The sequence below is a fragment of the Serinus canaria genome, chromosome 7 (genome assembly GCF_022539315.1).
Source record: "Serinus canaria isolate serCan28SL12 chromosome 7, serCan2020, whole genome shotgun sequence".
NCBI classification, from domain to species: Eukaryota; Metazoa; Chordata; class Aves; order Passeriformes; family Fringillidae; genus Serinus; species Serinus canaria.
Window position 1 is genome coordinate 10,113,271 of NC_066321.1, and position 17,924 is coordinate 10,131,194.

Genomic DNA, 17,924 nt, shown 5'->3' on the forward strand with positions numbered 1-17,924 from the left:
GAAGATCTTTTTTGTTTGTGCCCTTATATGGCTCCTGAAGTCATCATTGATGCAATAAACTAATGGAGTATGCTCCTCTAATCAACCTCCCCTTCTATAAACACATTTTGTTCCTGCTCTGAGATTGTTCCCTGACATTTTTAAACCAGCCCCTTTCCTGGCTCTCTCTTTCTTTTCTTTTTCGGATCATAGTGGGAGGGAATCAGCCAGCTCTGGAGAGCAAAGAGATGGTGGAGATCATGGTAAACTAACATTTGGTAGAACAAGTGGCTTCAAAAAGAACAGCAGTGTAACCAGAGTAGCTGAGGAAGAGCAGGAGGACGTCCGAGGCGTGCTGAAGAGGCGAGTGGAAACTCGGGAGCACACAGAGGAGAGCCTGAGGCAGCAGGAAGCTGAACAACTCGATTTCCGTGATATTTTAGGCAAGAAAGTGAGCACCAAAAGTTTTTCTGAGGAGGAACTGAAAGAAATCCCGGCCGAGCAAATGGACTTCCGAGCAAACCTGCAGCGGCAGGTCAAACCCAAGACCTTGTCAGAGGAGGAGAGGAAAGTCCATGCTCCCCAGCAGGTGGACTTCCGCTCTGTGCTGGCCAAGAAGGGCACCCCAAAAACCCCATTGCCAGAGAAGGCACCACCTCCTAAACCTGCAGTTACAGATTTCAGGTCTGTGCTGGGCTCCAAGAAAAAGCCACCTGCGGAGAATGGCAGCGCTGGCACCCCTGCACCAAACGCTCGTGCCAACTCTGAAGCCCAGAATGCGACCCCCAATTCTCAAGCCCCTGTTGCCAAACCAGCCCTGAAGAAAGAGGAGAAGAATGACAGAAACTGTGAACGTGGGTGTGCAGTGGTGGATGGTGGAATAATTGGGAAAAAAGCTGAAAACAAAGCACCAGCAAGCAAACCACCAGCAAGCAAAGGAACAGCACCCTCCTTTACAGAGAAGCTTCAGGATGCTCAAGTAGCTGATGGTGAAAAATTGGTCTTACGATGTCGGATTTCCTCTGATCCCCCTGCAGCTGTCACCTGGACTCTAGACAGCAAAGCCATCAAATCATCAAAGTCTATTGTCATCTCCCAAGAAGGTAAATTAATTGCATTACAAGCCAGCTGGATGGCACACTGTTATATCTGGCTCTTGATTAATAATATTTAGTTCATTAAAGGTAATACAATATTTATTTAAGTCCTGTGCCAGTAACTGTTTCCAGATGCAGCTTTCTTGTTATTTCAGTGGAGTACACAAGGAACAGTATTGTTTGACATTTCTTGCAGATTCTCCTTTAACAGCCTGCAGATGTAAATTTTATAAAGTTGAACTTCTTGCATTTTTAAATGCTGTTTACATTGCTAACGCTGTTTAAGGAGCTGGTACATGATGCTTATTTAAACTAATCTTTAAGGATTTAGAACATTGAAAGCATAATACTATTATTGCTGGTTTACAATTTCTAATTGAATTCTTCTGTGTGTTTAATATTTCAGGCTTTTTATTGCAATAAGAAACACAGAAGCAAACAGGGGCTGTGTCATAGAAAGAAATCACTACAACTACAAGTTAAGATCAGAGTAGAGAACAGAATTCCAGTGTATTTAAAACCCCACCACAGATGCTTCTGTTGCCATTACAAGCACTGAAATATTTGAACTCCAGTGGTTTGGTGACTTTTAACTAACTTCAAAACTGTATAGAATTTGGTAGAAGTCCTTAGAGGGAATACTTACTATTTTCAAGTTGAGTGATTCCCTTATATTTCACATTTTGGATGATCAAACCCATCTGTCTTTTGCATGAAAGTTAATGTTGTATCTAGACAAAATATATTTTCCTTGGGACAAAAATACGAAGGAAGGAAATTGATAGCACAAAAAAAACCTTCTTTACTTCATGTGTGTTCCATAAAACACTGGGAAATTATCTGGAGAATTATATCCTCTGGCACATTGTAGCAAAAAAGTTCATGTTCACAGTGAGAATTATAGCTTGAAACAGGAGTCTGCACTCTTACTTTTCAATCTTCATTTAATCCAGGTTATTTTTAGTGTTACTAAATGAGAACCAAATTAATATGCAGAACAGTTCAGCACAACCAGTGAATCCTTGTGCAGAGTAACACAGGCATTGTGCTGAAGTGGATGCAGTCAGAAATTGCATTGTCTTCAAAGAGGCTTGGGGTGCTTGAGTAGTGCATGAAGGAGATACCAAAGTAAGCAGATGGAGAAAGGCAAATGGTAGCAGGTGCTTAGTGTCTGGCCTGTGTCTGAAGTAGCATAATGTGTTTTTTGGGGGTTTTTTTGTGAGTACGTGTTGATTTTCACCTAAGGGGACTGTACAGAATAAGTGTCATGTGCATGAGAAAACATTGACTGGTGGAAATGTCATTCTTACATAAAGGACTGACAGAATCAGTCAGTTTAGCCAGCCTTATGCTGGAAGCAAGATTTCAAGGCTTTTCCTGGAGTCACTCAGAATGAAAAAGAAATTATGCATCCCAAAGTTCCATGGCTCCTTTCAAAGTACATCAGGTAGACAGCACCTCTGTACCAAAGCTTCTGAGCTATGGTGGAGCCTCCTAATGTCCCAAAGCTTTAGTGTTATGGTGCTGCAGAAAGTTGTTTTCTTCACTGAAGTAATCTGAGTAATTGACTATTATTAATCCCCCAACTCTTATTCACTCTATAAAATGGTCCTGTGGAGCTGCAAATTGAGGGTAGCTGTTTATAGTGAACTGATCCTGATGACCAGAAATGCTCATCCACCTGCCAGAGCAGGGCAGGAGGCTTCTCCCATCCAGCTTGTCTGGGCTGGGTGACACTCCTTGTCACAGCACTCCAGGATGTCAGGCATTAACAGTGCTTTCCACTGAGGTCAGGATCAAAGCTCAGTCCTCCACTGTTCCAGGACAGCTTCTTGCAGGGGGTGAAGACACTGTCCTTGTGTTCCACTTGTACCTGCACTGTCGCACTTGAGCCATGCTCAGGAGTCAGTGTTATCAGTATCTCAAAGTTAGGCTTTCTCCTGCACGTATTTGCAGAGGCTCTTGGAAAAAAATATTACACATGGCTCTAAGTTTTGTCCTTTAATGGAAAGACAAGGAATGAGGATTAGAACTATTTTTTTTAAACCTTATTACATAGCCTCTGGTTCACTGAGGCGGTGCATTGCATGATGGTCAGTTTTGGTTTTTTCCTGACTGTACCTGCTAGCTTTGGCTCTTGGAGCAGAATGTGTTGCTGTTCTCTCACTGTAAGATTCTTTCATGCCAGCTATTAAGTAATTAACTAGGTATGCATGATACTTTAAGTTCAAGATTTCACAGAGATTCAGTTTTCTCTGTTTCCCTAATTAGGAACACGTACTTACTTGAGGGAACCAAGAGAGGAGAAGGAATGACTGAAATAACAGACTAGAACTGAGAAATAGCAAATTCATTCAGTATCAGGAAATACTGTTCAATGGGGAAACTGTATGGATTAGTCTCACAGATAGTGTTTGGAGCAGCTTTAAATGCAGAGAGCAACAATAACACTGGATGCAGCACACAGCAGGCCAAAGGCAAAGTCCCAGTTTCCATCCTCTGCCCCAAAAACTGAAAATGCAGCAGCATCCCACCCACAGGTGTACCTCAGCAGCAGTGCCTTTGTCAAAGCTTGGAGCAGCATTTAGTGGCCCCTGGAGGTAATGCCCTAGAGTCATCCTCACCTGGAAGAAGGTTGAGTCTGTGGGGAAGAAGAAGAATTCAGAGCAAACAGACATAGCTCAATTTATATCTTGCAAAGCCATTTTTTTATTACTTTGCTATGACCTTGCCCCTCCTCGTGTTCAGCAACAAAATCTCCTATGGAAGAGAATAGTCTAGATCTGTTCTTAGCCATTTCACCAACTGCTTTAGTGCTGTAGTGATGTTTGGTGGTGACCATGGGGTTTTTTTCCAGATTCACCAGAGGTATTTCACAATAGCTTACATGTTCTTAATGAGCTGGATACTGGAAAATTCCTTATCTAGAGTAAAGCATGTCCATCTGCTTCTTAGCCACACTACTAACTCATCTTAGTATGGAATACTGTCCACAAACTGGTCAGTGTATATAATGTATGAACCCCCAGAATGCTATGTAATTCTTTTAGAAATGGAATTATTTCTCTCTGTCATTCCCAGAAGAGAGGGGGAAAAAAAAGGCAAAAAGAGACAGAAGTTTGCTCATCTTCTGTTGCCAAATATGTTGCAAAGATAAATACTTAAAATTCAGTTTCAGGAACATGTGATTAAACAGTGACATATTTGGCCAGGAAGGTCAAACTTAGAAAAATACTTGTTTGTAACATGTTCACAGGACAGGCAAACTATGTAAAAACTATGTGTAGTCAGTCACTGAAAATAACTTTCCTTGGCATATTTGTCCTAGCTGATCTTGAGGCCCTTTACCAGTTAGAAACAATGCTGTTCACAGGTCTCCTCTATGCTTGCAGAGCCTCACTGACACTAAGCTGCCCACCCAATGCAGTTTAGCCATTGGAGGGCAGGAGAAGGGAGAGTGCTATCCCTGCTTCTGCCATTGGAGAAGCCTGGGTACAAACACCAGCATCAGAATAGTCTCTGAGTGGTAAGGCCTTTGCCAAAAGAAAAGCTAAACCTTGCTCCAAAAATGACTTTCATCTTCAGGCATATTTATGCAGCATTTGGGCTGATTTCTGGTAGTTAATCTGGGGCTTGTAGTGTATTTCATTATTCCAGGGTTAAGTTAGAAATCAGAATCTGGGCAGCATTATCCTGAATGTCACAATCCTAACAATAGCTAAGAACATGTCATGTTCCCCCCATTTTGCATTTCAACTGTTTTCCCTTTGAAATCATGAACATCAGTACATTTTTTCTTCCATTCTTTTTTACACTTTCCCAAATAGTACTATGTTGGTTGATTGGCAGGATTTTTTGCTTAATGTATCATTTTTATGATGAAGTGAGCTCTTGCACTATTTTTCTGATGTGGAACAATTTTATTAATGGTTTGATTTTATATTTTTCTTCTTTTAAACCTGTGAGAGTGCAATTATCTACATTCCTGAGAAAGATATTAATGTGCTTTTTGCCCATTAAAGATCAAAATAAGTGGTTGCTAACAATAAAAAGAGGGTCCTCATAAATTGGAGCATTATACATTCATACAGTATGGGGTAGATGATGCATGGTTAAGAGGCTCTTTATTGAGAGCCTTCTTTGCTTGAAGTCATGGGGGGCTTTTTGTTTGGTAAAAAGTTTTTAAGAAGGCTCTAGCAGACATTGCAGTGAAGTTAGACATATAAAGACAGAGTAGAACAATTTTCCTCAAAGGGTGAACCCTTTAGAGCAGGACCCATTTTGTTTTACATTTGTATAGCACTGGCCCAGCAGTGCCCTGTGCTGCTGTCCTTCTGTGTGACTTGCTCTTGGACAGAAAATCCACTGAGAAAGTTCTTGCATGGTACCAAAAGTCATTCTATGAGATGGCAGAGATGGCAGTTGTGCACAGCATCCTTAGTAAACTGAGGTGTACAAGTGCACACAAGTCTAAATTCACACATTTGCTATTTTTTAAGTCAGCTTGCTCTGCTTTTTTTGGATAGATTTAGTACTCTGTGACTGTATAGATGGAAGAGGAATTTCTAATACAGACTCAGGTAGCAGTGATGCTGTAGCTTAGAAAATGCCAAAAGTTTGTATTGCTTTGTCTAAGCCAGCATTTTTTTCTTCCCAAGTTTCTTGGCAGCATAGAGATTTGGTAATCTTATTAGCAATAATGCCTTAACGACTTTCTTGTGACTTAACTCCTAAATCTTCCTACCAGTCATGCAAGTCTACCTCTGCCAGTCTAGCTAGGATCTGCCGTGACTTTTTTGTTTTCTTTTTAATTAAATTTGCTGTATAATACAACTCTATGCACTGCTGAAAGTAGATTCATTTTGCACCCTACAAGAGCTTCTTCAGAAAGTTTAAGGTTGGGGAGATCATCTGAGCATCAGTTCTGACACAATACCATGTTTGTCACAGGCCACATTTCCCTCTGCATTGTCATTTATGTCTGAATCTATCCTCTTCCATGAAGTGTGGATTTAAATACAGCAGAAGAGAGATATTTCCTATAACCACTGGCAATTTATTGCAAAGTCTAGCTATTCTAGTAAGAGTGTTGTTATTAAATCAAGAACCAAAACAATGCCTTATTTCTAACTTGACAGAAAGGCTTTGACTCTGTAACCAAGATAGCTTTCTCCTTTTTTTTTTTTTTTTTTTTGTGACTTGACAAGTCAAGCTCTTACTAGCTTTCTCTCCATGATGTACTTCATCCAGCCCTTGGAAGCTTGGGATTGTTTTGGCTTGGCTCTCTTTTCTCTCTTGCCTTCTCTCCAGTTGCTGCTAGTTTATTATCCTATTTCGAAAAGAGGAAGCAGAATCATGTGTGGGTATCAGCATCAGTGAGAAGATCACCTTCCTGTTGCTGCCCTTACTGGAGGTTATTGTTCCTCTTTCTACCTCACAGTGTTGAAACTCATGTTTGTTATTTCTCTATTAAACCTTTAAACCTCCTGAAAATACAGCATCCCTTGCTGCCATCAGAGCTTTTCTGTTCACTCTCTCAAGCTCCATTTTCTTTGAGTGAATGGGACTCAGCTTAGCAAGTAAATGAGATTGTTTAGGACAACTACCCTGCTATCTTTTCCCTTTCCAAGATTCTTTCTAGCATCTGTAAATTTATAAAAGTTAATTTATTAGTACTTCCATCTCATAGAATATTTAATAATTTGGGTCCTAGTCTGATCACAGAGTAAACCCACTAGAAACAGACTGAGTGATGATTTCCTATTGTCAGCTTGTCGAATGTTGTGAATCATGAAAGCAGGTTTCTTACATTGTTTTCCTTAAAACTCTATCAATTATCAGTAATTACATTTGACATTTTTTCTACTCTGAAATTCATGTGGGTTTTTTCATTCTTTTTTCTGTTGTCATTGTAACTGTAGTCAATATTTTCCTGGTCGATCCACTTCTCATTTTCAGACATGACTGTGACCCTAGCACACGTCTGAACTTGCCCAGACAATTTGAGATTTATTAGAAAATTAGCTCTATAAGCCAATGAGTTCCTTAAAAAATTATTATGTCTCCAAGGCACAGTTTTTCACAGAATAATGTTTAATTTTTAATTTTTAATATTGCCTAAATATTCCACAGTACTTTCTTATACCATGGGATACAAATGAGATAGCCATAAACTTGAGTCTGCATCATGGGCAGGAATCAGGAGGTTGGCCAGCTGGGTGCCAGTGTGGGGAATGAGACTAAGGAGCTGTTTTTTGTTGGTTTGTGTATTTGTTTTATATCTGAGGTTGACTTTCTGTGGAGTTTCATGGAAAGAATGCAGAAGCCTAGAGATATTTTAAACTGTCTTGCACTATTTTTAAGTCAGAGAACCCTTTAATAGCTCAAAATTCAAGGGAAAGGCTCTGTGCATCTAAATGAGAGTCTCCAGTAAAGTATCAGCTTCTCTGGCTGTTAAGGTCTTTTCTAGAGCTGCACCAATCCCAATGTCTAAGTGGTAGATTCCAGTATTCATTTTTATTCCAATCCTGCATTTTGTGCCAATGTTTAAGCATCATCCATGGCCTGCTTCCTAAAAACAAGAGACGGTTGGGGTGACAAAATATATAGCAAGCATTTTTAGCTTTCTGGGATTTGTGAAGTGCCAGGATTTCAGACTACCCAACTGGAGTAACCAGCCTGGGCTTTCTAGCAGTTCTGAGAAAATAAGCTTATTTCAGGTCATGATGGGGTTTGCAGAGGAAATACCAAATACTTCATTGAAAGACATTTGGCCTTCTAGCCCCGGGAATTGACTGTAGCTCTAGATCACAGAACATAGGCCTGGTTGGGAAGCTTCCTGTCTTTATGAAATCTCAAAAGTTTTGCCTGGGTTTCAACGGTTTGGGGTTTTTTCCTGGTTTTCTGTGAAAATGAGGTTTCAACAGCCATGCTCCCTCAGCCTCCCCTTATACTCCTCATCCAACCTTGCCAAAAGTTTCTGATCCATTGGCCAATTTCATACCAAGTCCTAGTAGTCCACAGTTTTATGAATACTTATGGCTATATAAAGGAAAGTGACCCAAATTTTCCCTCCACTCCTCCATTGAGGGCTGCTACCATTGTATCTGGTGGCAGCAAGAAGCCCAGCAATCCCCATGTGTTTTGCATGTGCTGTTCCTGTGGAGTTCCTGGGGAAAAAGAAGAAGTAGAGGAGAATAGGATGCAGATTATTTCTTCTGGGAGGTGGGAGTTAGGAGAAAAAAGGAAATAGTCCTTGAAAAAAAGCACCTTTCCTTCACCTTCTTTGTCACAAAAAAACTTCATTAAATGAGTGTTGAGGAGTAACCCTGTGTCACATTAGTCTTCAGTGAGTTGAGGAAGGGCTTTTGGGCAGGTAGAAAACTCCTGCAGAAGCTAAAGTAAATTCTTCATTGTTCTATTTCTTTAATGACTCAGTTATTCTTACAGGTTCCTTTCCTGCAGTAAAGTGGCCCATGGTCTCCTTCACATGTATGTGTCTTTGTTCCATAGTTTATGGGTTTTGTAATAGCATCTTTAGGTTTCAATGGGCAGTCTTTTCTAATCATGTTACATAGATTTATATAAATTCTTAGACTGGAAGTTATCTTTGGCCTGCTCTCCAAATGTCTCTTTAAACAGCAGAGACATGTGAATTTATATTTGCTAGATGCCTGCAAGAATACTTTTCTAATGTCTCTCCTCCATTTGGAATGGAACTGCAGCTCGTGACATTTTTGGCTTCAGCCTGACTCATGGAAAAGCGTTGCCTCAGGGAGGGCACGTGGATTTCCTTTTCACCCTGTGGTTGGCTGAGCACAGCCCATGTGAGTGAGGGGTCAGTGCTCCTCTTCTGAGACAGTTTTCACATCATTTCTCAGGGGAAAATAGTCATTATTTAGAGCTGCTTGATTTTGTGGAGGATTATAAAGAGGGGAAAAATAATTTTCTTCTAATGGATGTGTGTTTTTGGCAAACCAAATTTGTTGGAAACCATTTGAATGTTTTTTTATAAGATTTTTCTTGAATAATGACATCCATGTTTAAAATGAGAGAAAAATATGAATGCCAAGAGCATAAATGCCATGTCCAAATGGAGTTCATCTCCAAAGAGAACCAGTAAACTCCCAAAGTTCTTCAGATGGAGGGGAGTTCTTTTGCAGATCCTTTTCATGGACTTGTATTGCCTGTGCCATCTCCCACATCACAGGGGTTACATTTGATGGGGAGCCTGAGCTCGAGCACTCTGGGAGTCTTCCAGTTACCACAGAGAGAAAGGTGCTGGGAAATTTCCTTACATCTCAGGAAACAGGGTAAACATCTGAAAAAAAAAAAATCCATCTCTTCAATTCTTGAATTAGGAATGACTGTGAAAAAGGTAAACAGAGGGAAGGGGAAGGTTTTACTGCAGCAGAGGTAAGTGGAGGGTGGAGGTGTTCTGGACAGGCCAACAGCAATGGGCAGAAGTGCACAAGGTCTCAGGCTGTGTTTAGGGAACAGACCCAACTTTTCAATGAAGAAGGAGAAAGCAAGCCCACACTTCACCTTCACGTAATGAGAGATATTTGGAAGGGGAAAGTGTGGAGCATTTTAATTGGGGTTCACCCTGGGGAGGAAAGTACTTCATTGTTCCAGTCAATGCAAGTGAAAGTAAGGGACAAGGTTCTTCTTCCTCATCCCTCATCTACTGGGAAAAACTTCTATTTTGGTTCACAGAGTTTTCATTTTTAAGAGGAAATGTATTTCCCTTGGGTCATACCAAGCTTCCCTTGGTAAATAACAAGCTTATGTCGCATCCTGTGTCTGCAAACCCAATTAAGTCAAATTTTATGGTTTTGTTTGGAAAGAAATGAATTTGTTGCAGTGATAAATTTGACAGCCACTAATATATTGGACTTTCTAATGGATGTTTTACAGGCAGTTATTCATTAGGCAATTCAAGCAATAAGAAAATGTCTTTCAGTTCCATTTTAACACTTAGGCACCGAGCTGAAGTTCTGCTCTTACACGCATGACGGGAGTGCTAGAGACAAGTCTGAATCAAAACTTTGATGATGGGCACTGGACAGTAACCCTCTTAGTGACAGTCCTACACTATAAGCACTTTTAGGACTTTTGATCTCTGCTGTAAGACAAGAAGAGCAGCAGTGGTGCTGCTCTGGGCCTTCTCTTCCTTTAGCGACCAGTTCAGGGCTGCAGGGACTACTTGGAGTATCCTAGGAAAAGCAATAAAATTCAATTTTTGATTTACCTACCATTAATAAAACTCCAGTAAGGTTAAATTTTTAGGGGCAGCTTTTTCTAGCACAAAAGATGACCTGTCAGGAAGGACTGGCTCATTTGACACCTTCTGCTCCTTACTAGCACTAAGGTTTTTGTGAGCTGCAGCCTAACCTGCATTTGATCTCTCCCTCCTCTGTACAGGGACACTCTGCTCACTGACCATTGAGAAGGCCATGCCTGAAGATGGGGGCGAGTACAAGTGCATAGCTGAGAACCCAGCAGGGAAAGCTGAATGTGCTTGCAAGGTGGTGGTAGAAGGTAAGTACTGTGCTGGGTACAAGAAAGCCCTTCCTTAGAACTTCTTCCTTTCCAGCTTATTTCCCAAGAATGACCTTTAGGGGCTACTTTTACACACACACACACAGAACTCTACTCCCTTCCCTTCTGCACTTTTTGGTCAATAGGTAATTCAGTGTCTACCATACAGTAGCATGAGCAGAGAGACAGTACAAAACCAAGGGCTCTGGAATCTTTGTGGAATAATCTGTATTCTGCTGCCCACTGTATTTCTAGAAGGTTTTAAGAGCACTAAGCTGAACTTGTCAGATTTGTTTCTGAGCTGTGTGCATCCTTTGAGAGCCAGTGAGAATGGCCTGTGTGAGTCTGGGTGTCAGTCTGCCTCAGGACTGCGTGTGGCGCATTTCTCACTCTACAGCTCCCCAGTTCTTTGCATTCATAGATGTTTGGTTGTTTGATTTTCTAGTGTAAGTGAGAAAAAATAAATTAGCAACTCAACCACCCTTGTGTTCCATAGTCTTAGACCATGGACAATTTACAGGCTGAGGTACTTGTTTTCAGCCATGGTCATGCTGATGACACTGTACTCTTGTTCATTAGTCTTGGCCTTGGGCAAGGCCTAGATGAGGCTGTGTGACACAGACTTATAAAGCTGCCATGAAGTTTAAATTATTTAAGGGGCTTTAAGTAACCAAATGTCCTTCTTACCAACTCACCTTCTGGTGAACTTATTTCTGAATAGTGTGATACTTTCCATTGTGATCTAAAATGAACACAAAACTAGACAACAAGCCTAATAACAGAACTTGGGTACTGAACCTTCACTGCTGTGTTGCAGATGTGGTATTTGTGGCAGAAGGTCTAAAAAAGAAAACTATTATTTTTTTTCCTAATGTTACATGACACAAGGTTAGAATGTGGTTCTCTAACTCCTCACTAAAGGTCAGTCTTCATGTAACTGGAAAAGAAATTGATTAAACACTGATTACAATTAATATACCTGTACCTTCTGTGATACTATGGTCACAGTGTAATCTGTCTTAGATATCTGATAAGCTATTTTTTATGGTTCTGTAATTTAAAGCAATACATTTTGTCAGTGCTGAAGTTCAAATAATGGGCTTTAAGCAAAATCCAGTCCCTGAAACACCGTAAGCACCACAGATAGAGTGTTGAAGGATCAGATCACCAAAAGCTTAGCCTACAGTATTTCTCTAGAACTGCCCTAGCAACTTTTAAATGTCTCAGTCATTTATGTGTTTTTCCTCTGTCTTCTGATCTCCTTCAAGTAGTTGCTTTTCTTCCTCAATCTTCCTTTAGCCTATTTCCCACATCAAGTTTCCTGCTGGACAATGCATACTCTAGGAGGCTGCAGGTAGAGTTTGGCTTGCCAAGTCTTGTTCCTGGGAGGCTGTGAGCTGCTGGCCTGGTGATGTGAATGGCATTACCTCAGCTGCCTGGCTTTCTGTGGTGGTGGCAGCCACGGCTGTAGGAGCTCACTGCTCACATCATGTTGGGCACCAGGGTGACCACATTCCTTACCTCCATGCTGGCTGTCTCCTCTGCCTTTTTCATCCTCCAATGGCAAGCTACTGAGAAGAGGTTTTTGCACCATAGCAAACTCCAGCTATTTAGGAAAGACGCCATCTGATATCCCATGTCTGAGACTGGCAGAGGGGATGACTGTTATTTTTAAATTAGAATTGTGATCTAAAACAAGAGTTCAGATTTCTCCCTTCTTCAGTCCACTGTCAGGATCCCAGATGCTGATTTTTAGACTAAGTAACCACAATCATTATATTTCTTTTGACATTAGGGACTCAGGATTGGAGGAATGCTTGACTTCAGTTGGCAGATCTGTAGAATCTGAGTGTCTGAACTCTCACACAGCTTTCTGCTTTGAATTATTTATTGGGAGATTCTTGCTTCCTCTGTTAGGAAGGAAACTTTGATGAATTTTCACACACTGGCACCTAGAAGAAGGTGACTCAAATAGCTGTTTCCATAACATTTATGTCATCTTTTTCTATGGTAGCTAACAGCTCTCTCCCTAACAAATACTCTGAAAGCTGAATATTTGAAGGCTGTAAAGTGATACAGCCATTGCTGAGATCATAATCTATAATCATACTCTTTCTTCCAAAGATAAATGTCAGTATCAAACAATGTAGCAAGCAGAGCTTGTTAGGATTTGCATTTTAGGTCATAGAATCCTAGAATAGTTTGTGTTGGAAGGGACCTTAAAGATCATTTTGTTCCAACCCCTACCATGGCCAGGGACTACTTCCCACAGATCAGGTTGCTCAAAGCCCCATCCAGCCTGGCTTTAACACCCCCAGGGATGGGAAGTCCACAACCTCTTTGGGCAACCTGTGCCAGAGCCTCATGACTCTCACAGGGAAGAATTTCTTTCCAATATCTAATCTAAATTTTGCCTCCTTCAGCTTAAAGCCATTCCTGCTTGATGTGGCACGACAGATCCTTGTGAAAAGTCCCTCCCAGCTCTCTTGGAGCTGGTTTAGGTACTGGAAGGGGCTCTCAGGTCTCCCCAAAGCCCTTTTCTCTTCAGGCTGAACTGCCCCAGCTCTCTCAGCTGGAGAGGTGCTCCAGCCCTGTGATCATGCTCATCTTGGAATAACCTTAAAAAAAAGTTGCACCTTTTATTTATATCTCATGTGGGATACACATGGAAAGGAGCTTTATTGACTCCTAGCTGTTGGTGTAGCCTGCAGTAATGAGCAGTTTTTGGATAAGAGCTGTGCAATTGTGAAAATAGTAGAATCCATCCAGTTTCAGTCCTGTGGTGTCCCTTTTTCTCTTTTTATTTAGGAATAAACAAATAGCCAGGAATATCTTCTTGTAAAGATTTAAACAGATGGAGGAATTTATGCACTTCAAAATGGGTTAATCTGAATTGATAGCATAGACAAATGAACAGAAGAATTACTTTCCATCATTTCTTTTGAATGAAACTATGTTTTGATATGGTTTTATTTCCCTTTTCTCTGCACTGCCTGACACACCTTTGTGCACATTATATTTGGTCTATTCAGCTAAAATACCTGTCAGCTTAGATGAGACCTCCTGTCTAGCTGCTCACTTGGCTTGGATTCTCAGTGCAGCTGCTTTTGTAGAGGGTTTTTCCCTCTCTACTCCCTCTTTCTTTCAGAATGTGACAGCAAATTTCCAGCAAATCTGTGCAGAAAATTCCTCTTAAAACCCTAAAGGACTGCAATTTCCTCTAACTTTGCAGAAAATCCAAAATGAACCTTTAATTAGACAGCTTTTTCATTACTGATTTTCAAATAGGATTTGTATTTTATTATTTGTTTTGATTGTAGATGCCTCAAAGACCTCAAAGCCTACCGAGAAGAAGACCAAGAAGCCTACGACCACTCTTCCCCCAGTGCTGCCAACAGAGAGTAAGTGGCTGTGATTTGATTTGCTTTGTTTCCAGTGGAAACAAAAGAGTGCTTTGGGATTCTGTGGTCATTCCCTTCTGTTTGCAGACATAGGATCAGAAGCCTGTGCTGTTTCTTTAGGCCTTGCACTTAAGTCATGTGAAATGAGTTTTTGCCATGTGGGGATTAGAAGTAAGAGCCCAAACTGCGAGTTCAGACCTCACCCCTCTACTCTCTGTTTTTCATAATGGTGCAATAAACTTGTGACACAGATTTATTTTTGGCTGCCTCTCAAAGAGCACAGAAATACTCGAGTAGCTTGCTTCAATTTGTGCTGTGTCCAGTGTAGACGATATGAAGTTTTACTATTGGTGAGCAAAGCTTCTTGACTGAAATGCGCTGTAGAATTATCTGTCCTTTTTTGGCATGACCATGGAGAGTGGTTTTGCAAATTTTGCATTCTTTGTTTTAAGCCTAAATGCTTAACTTGCTTCTAATCCTTTCAGAAACAATAAATTAGCTATAAATTCCCATGTTTGCTGCTCAGCATACATGCATTTCTTTGAGAAGAAAGTTTAAATGGTAAAGGCAGCACAATAATGTCAGTTTAGGAATTCCTAACACCAGTACAACTTATGAAATTAAGGGATACAAATGTCTCTTAAATCAAAACTGGACTTTGAAAATTGTTTATCTAAGATGGTCCACCATGTGAGTTCCTAAAAAGATGTAATGATGTGGTTTAATGGAAATATGGAATATTTTATCCAGCTCTCTCAAAAAATAAAAAACAAATAAACTCTAATCTGGTCTTCAGCAAGAACACTTTTAGCTGCTTTCAGCAGGACTCAGAGCAGTTTTATAGTGATTGATGATTGCAGGTAATAATTGTCCTTCTGGAAATGCGACTTACATAAAACTATGCCCTGGGCTACAGCTATTTCTGAGTTGCTGGCTTAGCATTATAACTCTCTCTCCAGCTTCTCTTTGGGGATGTGGGAAGAGTCACACTGACATCCTCCACCTCTGCACCTGAGCTTCAAGTGCCATAAATAATAACAATTAACAACAATCATTTTGTTATTGAACATCGATAGAAAAGAAAATTTTACAGCCATTTAAATCTCCACAGAACAGTGTTTTAAATTGTGTTTTCTATGCACACAACACACACATTTCCTCTGATCCTCCCAGCAGTGTTATCAATTATAGCTTTCCCAGGAGAAAGTGTGAGTTGGGAACTAAGTCTAAATATGGAGATATATGACCTGATCCACATCCTGCTTCTTCTGCTTCTAGTTTTAGTGGAAATTAAAATAGATAGCAAAACAGAAGCTACCAACTCTGGCTGCCAAAATAATTGGGAAAAGAAGTTGAAATAATGGGCAATGGTTTTTCTACATGGCATATTATTTCAGTATTTCAAGTTCTTGAACTTCTCATAAGCTCTTTTTTTCCAAAATACCTTTAACACATCTTTCCTGCTGCACAGTAAACATCAAGGTGACTAGAGAGAATGTTAGGAAACTGGGCTTTGAAAGAGTTTTTGGAAAAGTTTTGAAAAATACATATTTAATTTTTAAAGGATTTGGCTGCAGAGATTTCACAGGTGGTTTTTTAACATCTGAGTCTCTGAGGAATGTGAATATTTGTTCTGAAATAAGTTTTTATTTGTATGTTTGTCAGGGGCAAAATATACAAAACAGATCCAGTGGACTACACAGTTCCAATCTACACTGATAAATTCTTATCAGATACAGAGACTGTAAAGTTCCTTACCTGAGAGAGAATAGGCTTTACAAGTCAGATGTTTGTCTGTCTTTACTGTATATTTCTTGAAAAGAAGGTTAATAGAGAATAACTGTGAATTAAGGTGTCTCAGTCTAATAAGGAGATACATTTCTACTCTTATCTTTTCTTTGTTTGCCACATCGAGTTACCAGCAGCCCTAAGGGCAAGTAGAGTGTGCAGATTGTTGTTAAGAAGGAGAGAATAAAAATTCCTCATAATGTGATTAGAATTATGAATTAATAAATTATGAATTTTGAGTTGTGAATTCTGTCACAGCAGTATGAACTCTATAGGATAGACTATATATTCTCTGTACTTTTTAGAAATACTTTTCAGGGAAAAGATCCCTATTTTCCACATTGTGTAAAGCAGTGCAAGTCAAATTTCATGGTTAGCAGCTATGTCATCCTTTTCTCTCTTCAGATAAATTACAAGTGATCCTTGGGTTTTTTGCCCGAGTAGAAACTTTCAGGAAAGTAATTAACTTTAGGTTCCTGAAAGCAAAGATCAATACATTTCTTTCTGTGGAAAAGAGTGAATGTTGTCAGTATGTTAACCTGAGGAATTTGTCTCATTGTGAGCTGCTGACTCAGGTCATATGGCTGCTCATTCTGACAATGTTATTTAATTACTGGAAGCTTGGGGTTTGTAAGCTGCAGAAAACCAATAGTAAGCAGAATTTGGGCCATTGCTTCCTTTGATATGCAATACATACTGGATTCTGGTGCAGAAAAAGAACATCTTGAAGGAAGCTGTGTGTCACTCAGTGATTAACAACATCTCTCAATGGATGCTTGCAGTGTTTACTGCAGAAAGATTGCTCCCATGCTGGCAAATTACAAAACTTACAATGCATTTCCTTTTGCTTAGAATTAATATTGTGTCACCAGAATTTAGTAATAATTATGCAACCCTCTAAGGATAAATAGAATAAATAATACTGTTTCTGAGAATAAGAAACAGATTCACCTTTGAATCTGGGTGAAATAAAAGGGAGAAGAGAGGAAGGGCACCTCTGGAATTAGTTCATTCTTTACTGACTGCGCTGACTTGGGCTTTTTCACTTGGGTCTTTGCTCAGTGGATGTCAAATGTTACTAAGTTAGAATAACAGAGTGTTGTGTTTCTTCTAAAAGAGGCAGTGGAAAGTTGGACCCTTTTGTTATTTATCATCCTGCACACTGTGTGCCATGCCAGACCAATCAGTGGGTAATGTAAGGGTCCTCCTGGCTTGACACAGCCATGTAGCAGAAACACTAAGCCAAAAATTTCACCACTTGAACATTTCTCTAAAAAGCTTTGAAACTGCTGTGAAGGGACTTAGGCACCCAGTTCCCTTTGAAATTAAAACTTATTTCAAATTAGGCTTAAAGGGAATTGCTTATTTCAATTACCAAAGCCACTTGCAAAATCTTCAGTGCTTATTAAATAAATGTTTTTGTCGCAACAGACTGTGGAAAAATCAAAGTTCTGCTTGAGATTTTTAGGAGTAAATAAAGATTTGAATGTTTACAAATAAATATTCCTTTTTTAAAAAAAATATATTGCTACTCCACACTTGCAAATATTTTGTTGTCCTTAAGCAAAGGACCAAAATAGAATGAATTAGCCCAAGACAAAGCAGATTTGTTTGCAAGTCTAGAACCCAGATTTCTTGATCCTCAGTCTCAGGATTAATTTGCATGAAGCATTGAGGATAGTACAGATTTTTTTAAGTGGCATCACAATAGTTTACATAAAACATGAGCTTTCCAAAAGGACTTTTTTCAAAGGCTTTTTTCAAGATTTGCTAATGAAGAAGGAGTATTACAGCAGTTATATTCTGGTTTTTTAACTTCACTATGGCTGAACCATGCAACATAACTTTACTATAGTAGGAAGAAACTGTATCCCACTTATGGGTACTGAGAGAAAAAAAATACTTTAATGCTTTAGAAAATAATGCTCATAAATCTAAGCATTGGATTGAAGTGTTCAGAAGGAAATGCCCAATGTTTTTGTAGGGCTAAATCACAGCACTACTTCCAGTAAATATTAGAAATTGCAATTATCACCTGTTGCAATTATTGTTATGAAAACCTGACAGGATATTCTGGATTTCCTCATCTGAGTAATACTTCTTAAACCCACTGTTCTCA

General features: G+C 39.8%; 1 protein-coding gene across 3 annotated transcripts in view; it reads left to right on the forward strand.

Annotated features, from left to right (window-relative positions):
• The window catches only part of MYLK (myosin light chain kinase), a 186,548-nt gene that overhangs the window by 114,846 nt on the left and 53,778 nt on the right, over window positions 1-17,924 (forward strand). For all 3 annotated transcript variants that reach the window (XM_018911339.3, XM_009087830.4, XM_018911340.3), the window contains 3 exons: window positions 193-1,082; window positions 10,500-10,616; window positions 13,937-14,017. In XM_018911339.3, coding sequence (XP_018766884.3) covers window positions 193-1,082; window positions 10,500-10,616; window positions 13,937-14,017 — 1,088 coding nt within the window. The remainder of the gene's footprint in view (window positions 1-192; window positions 1,083-10,499; window positions 10,617-13,936; window positions 14,018-17,924) is intronic.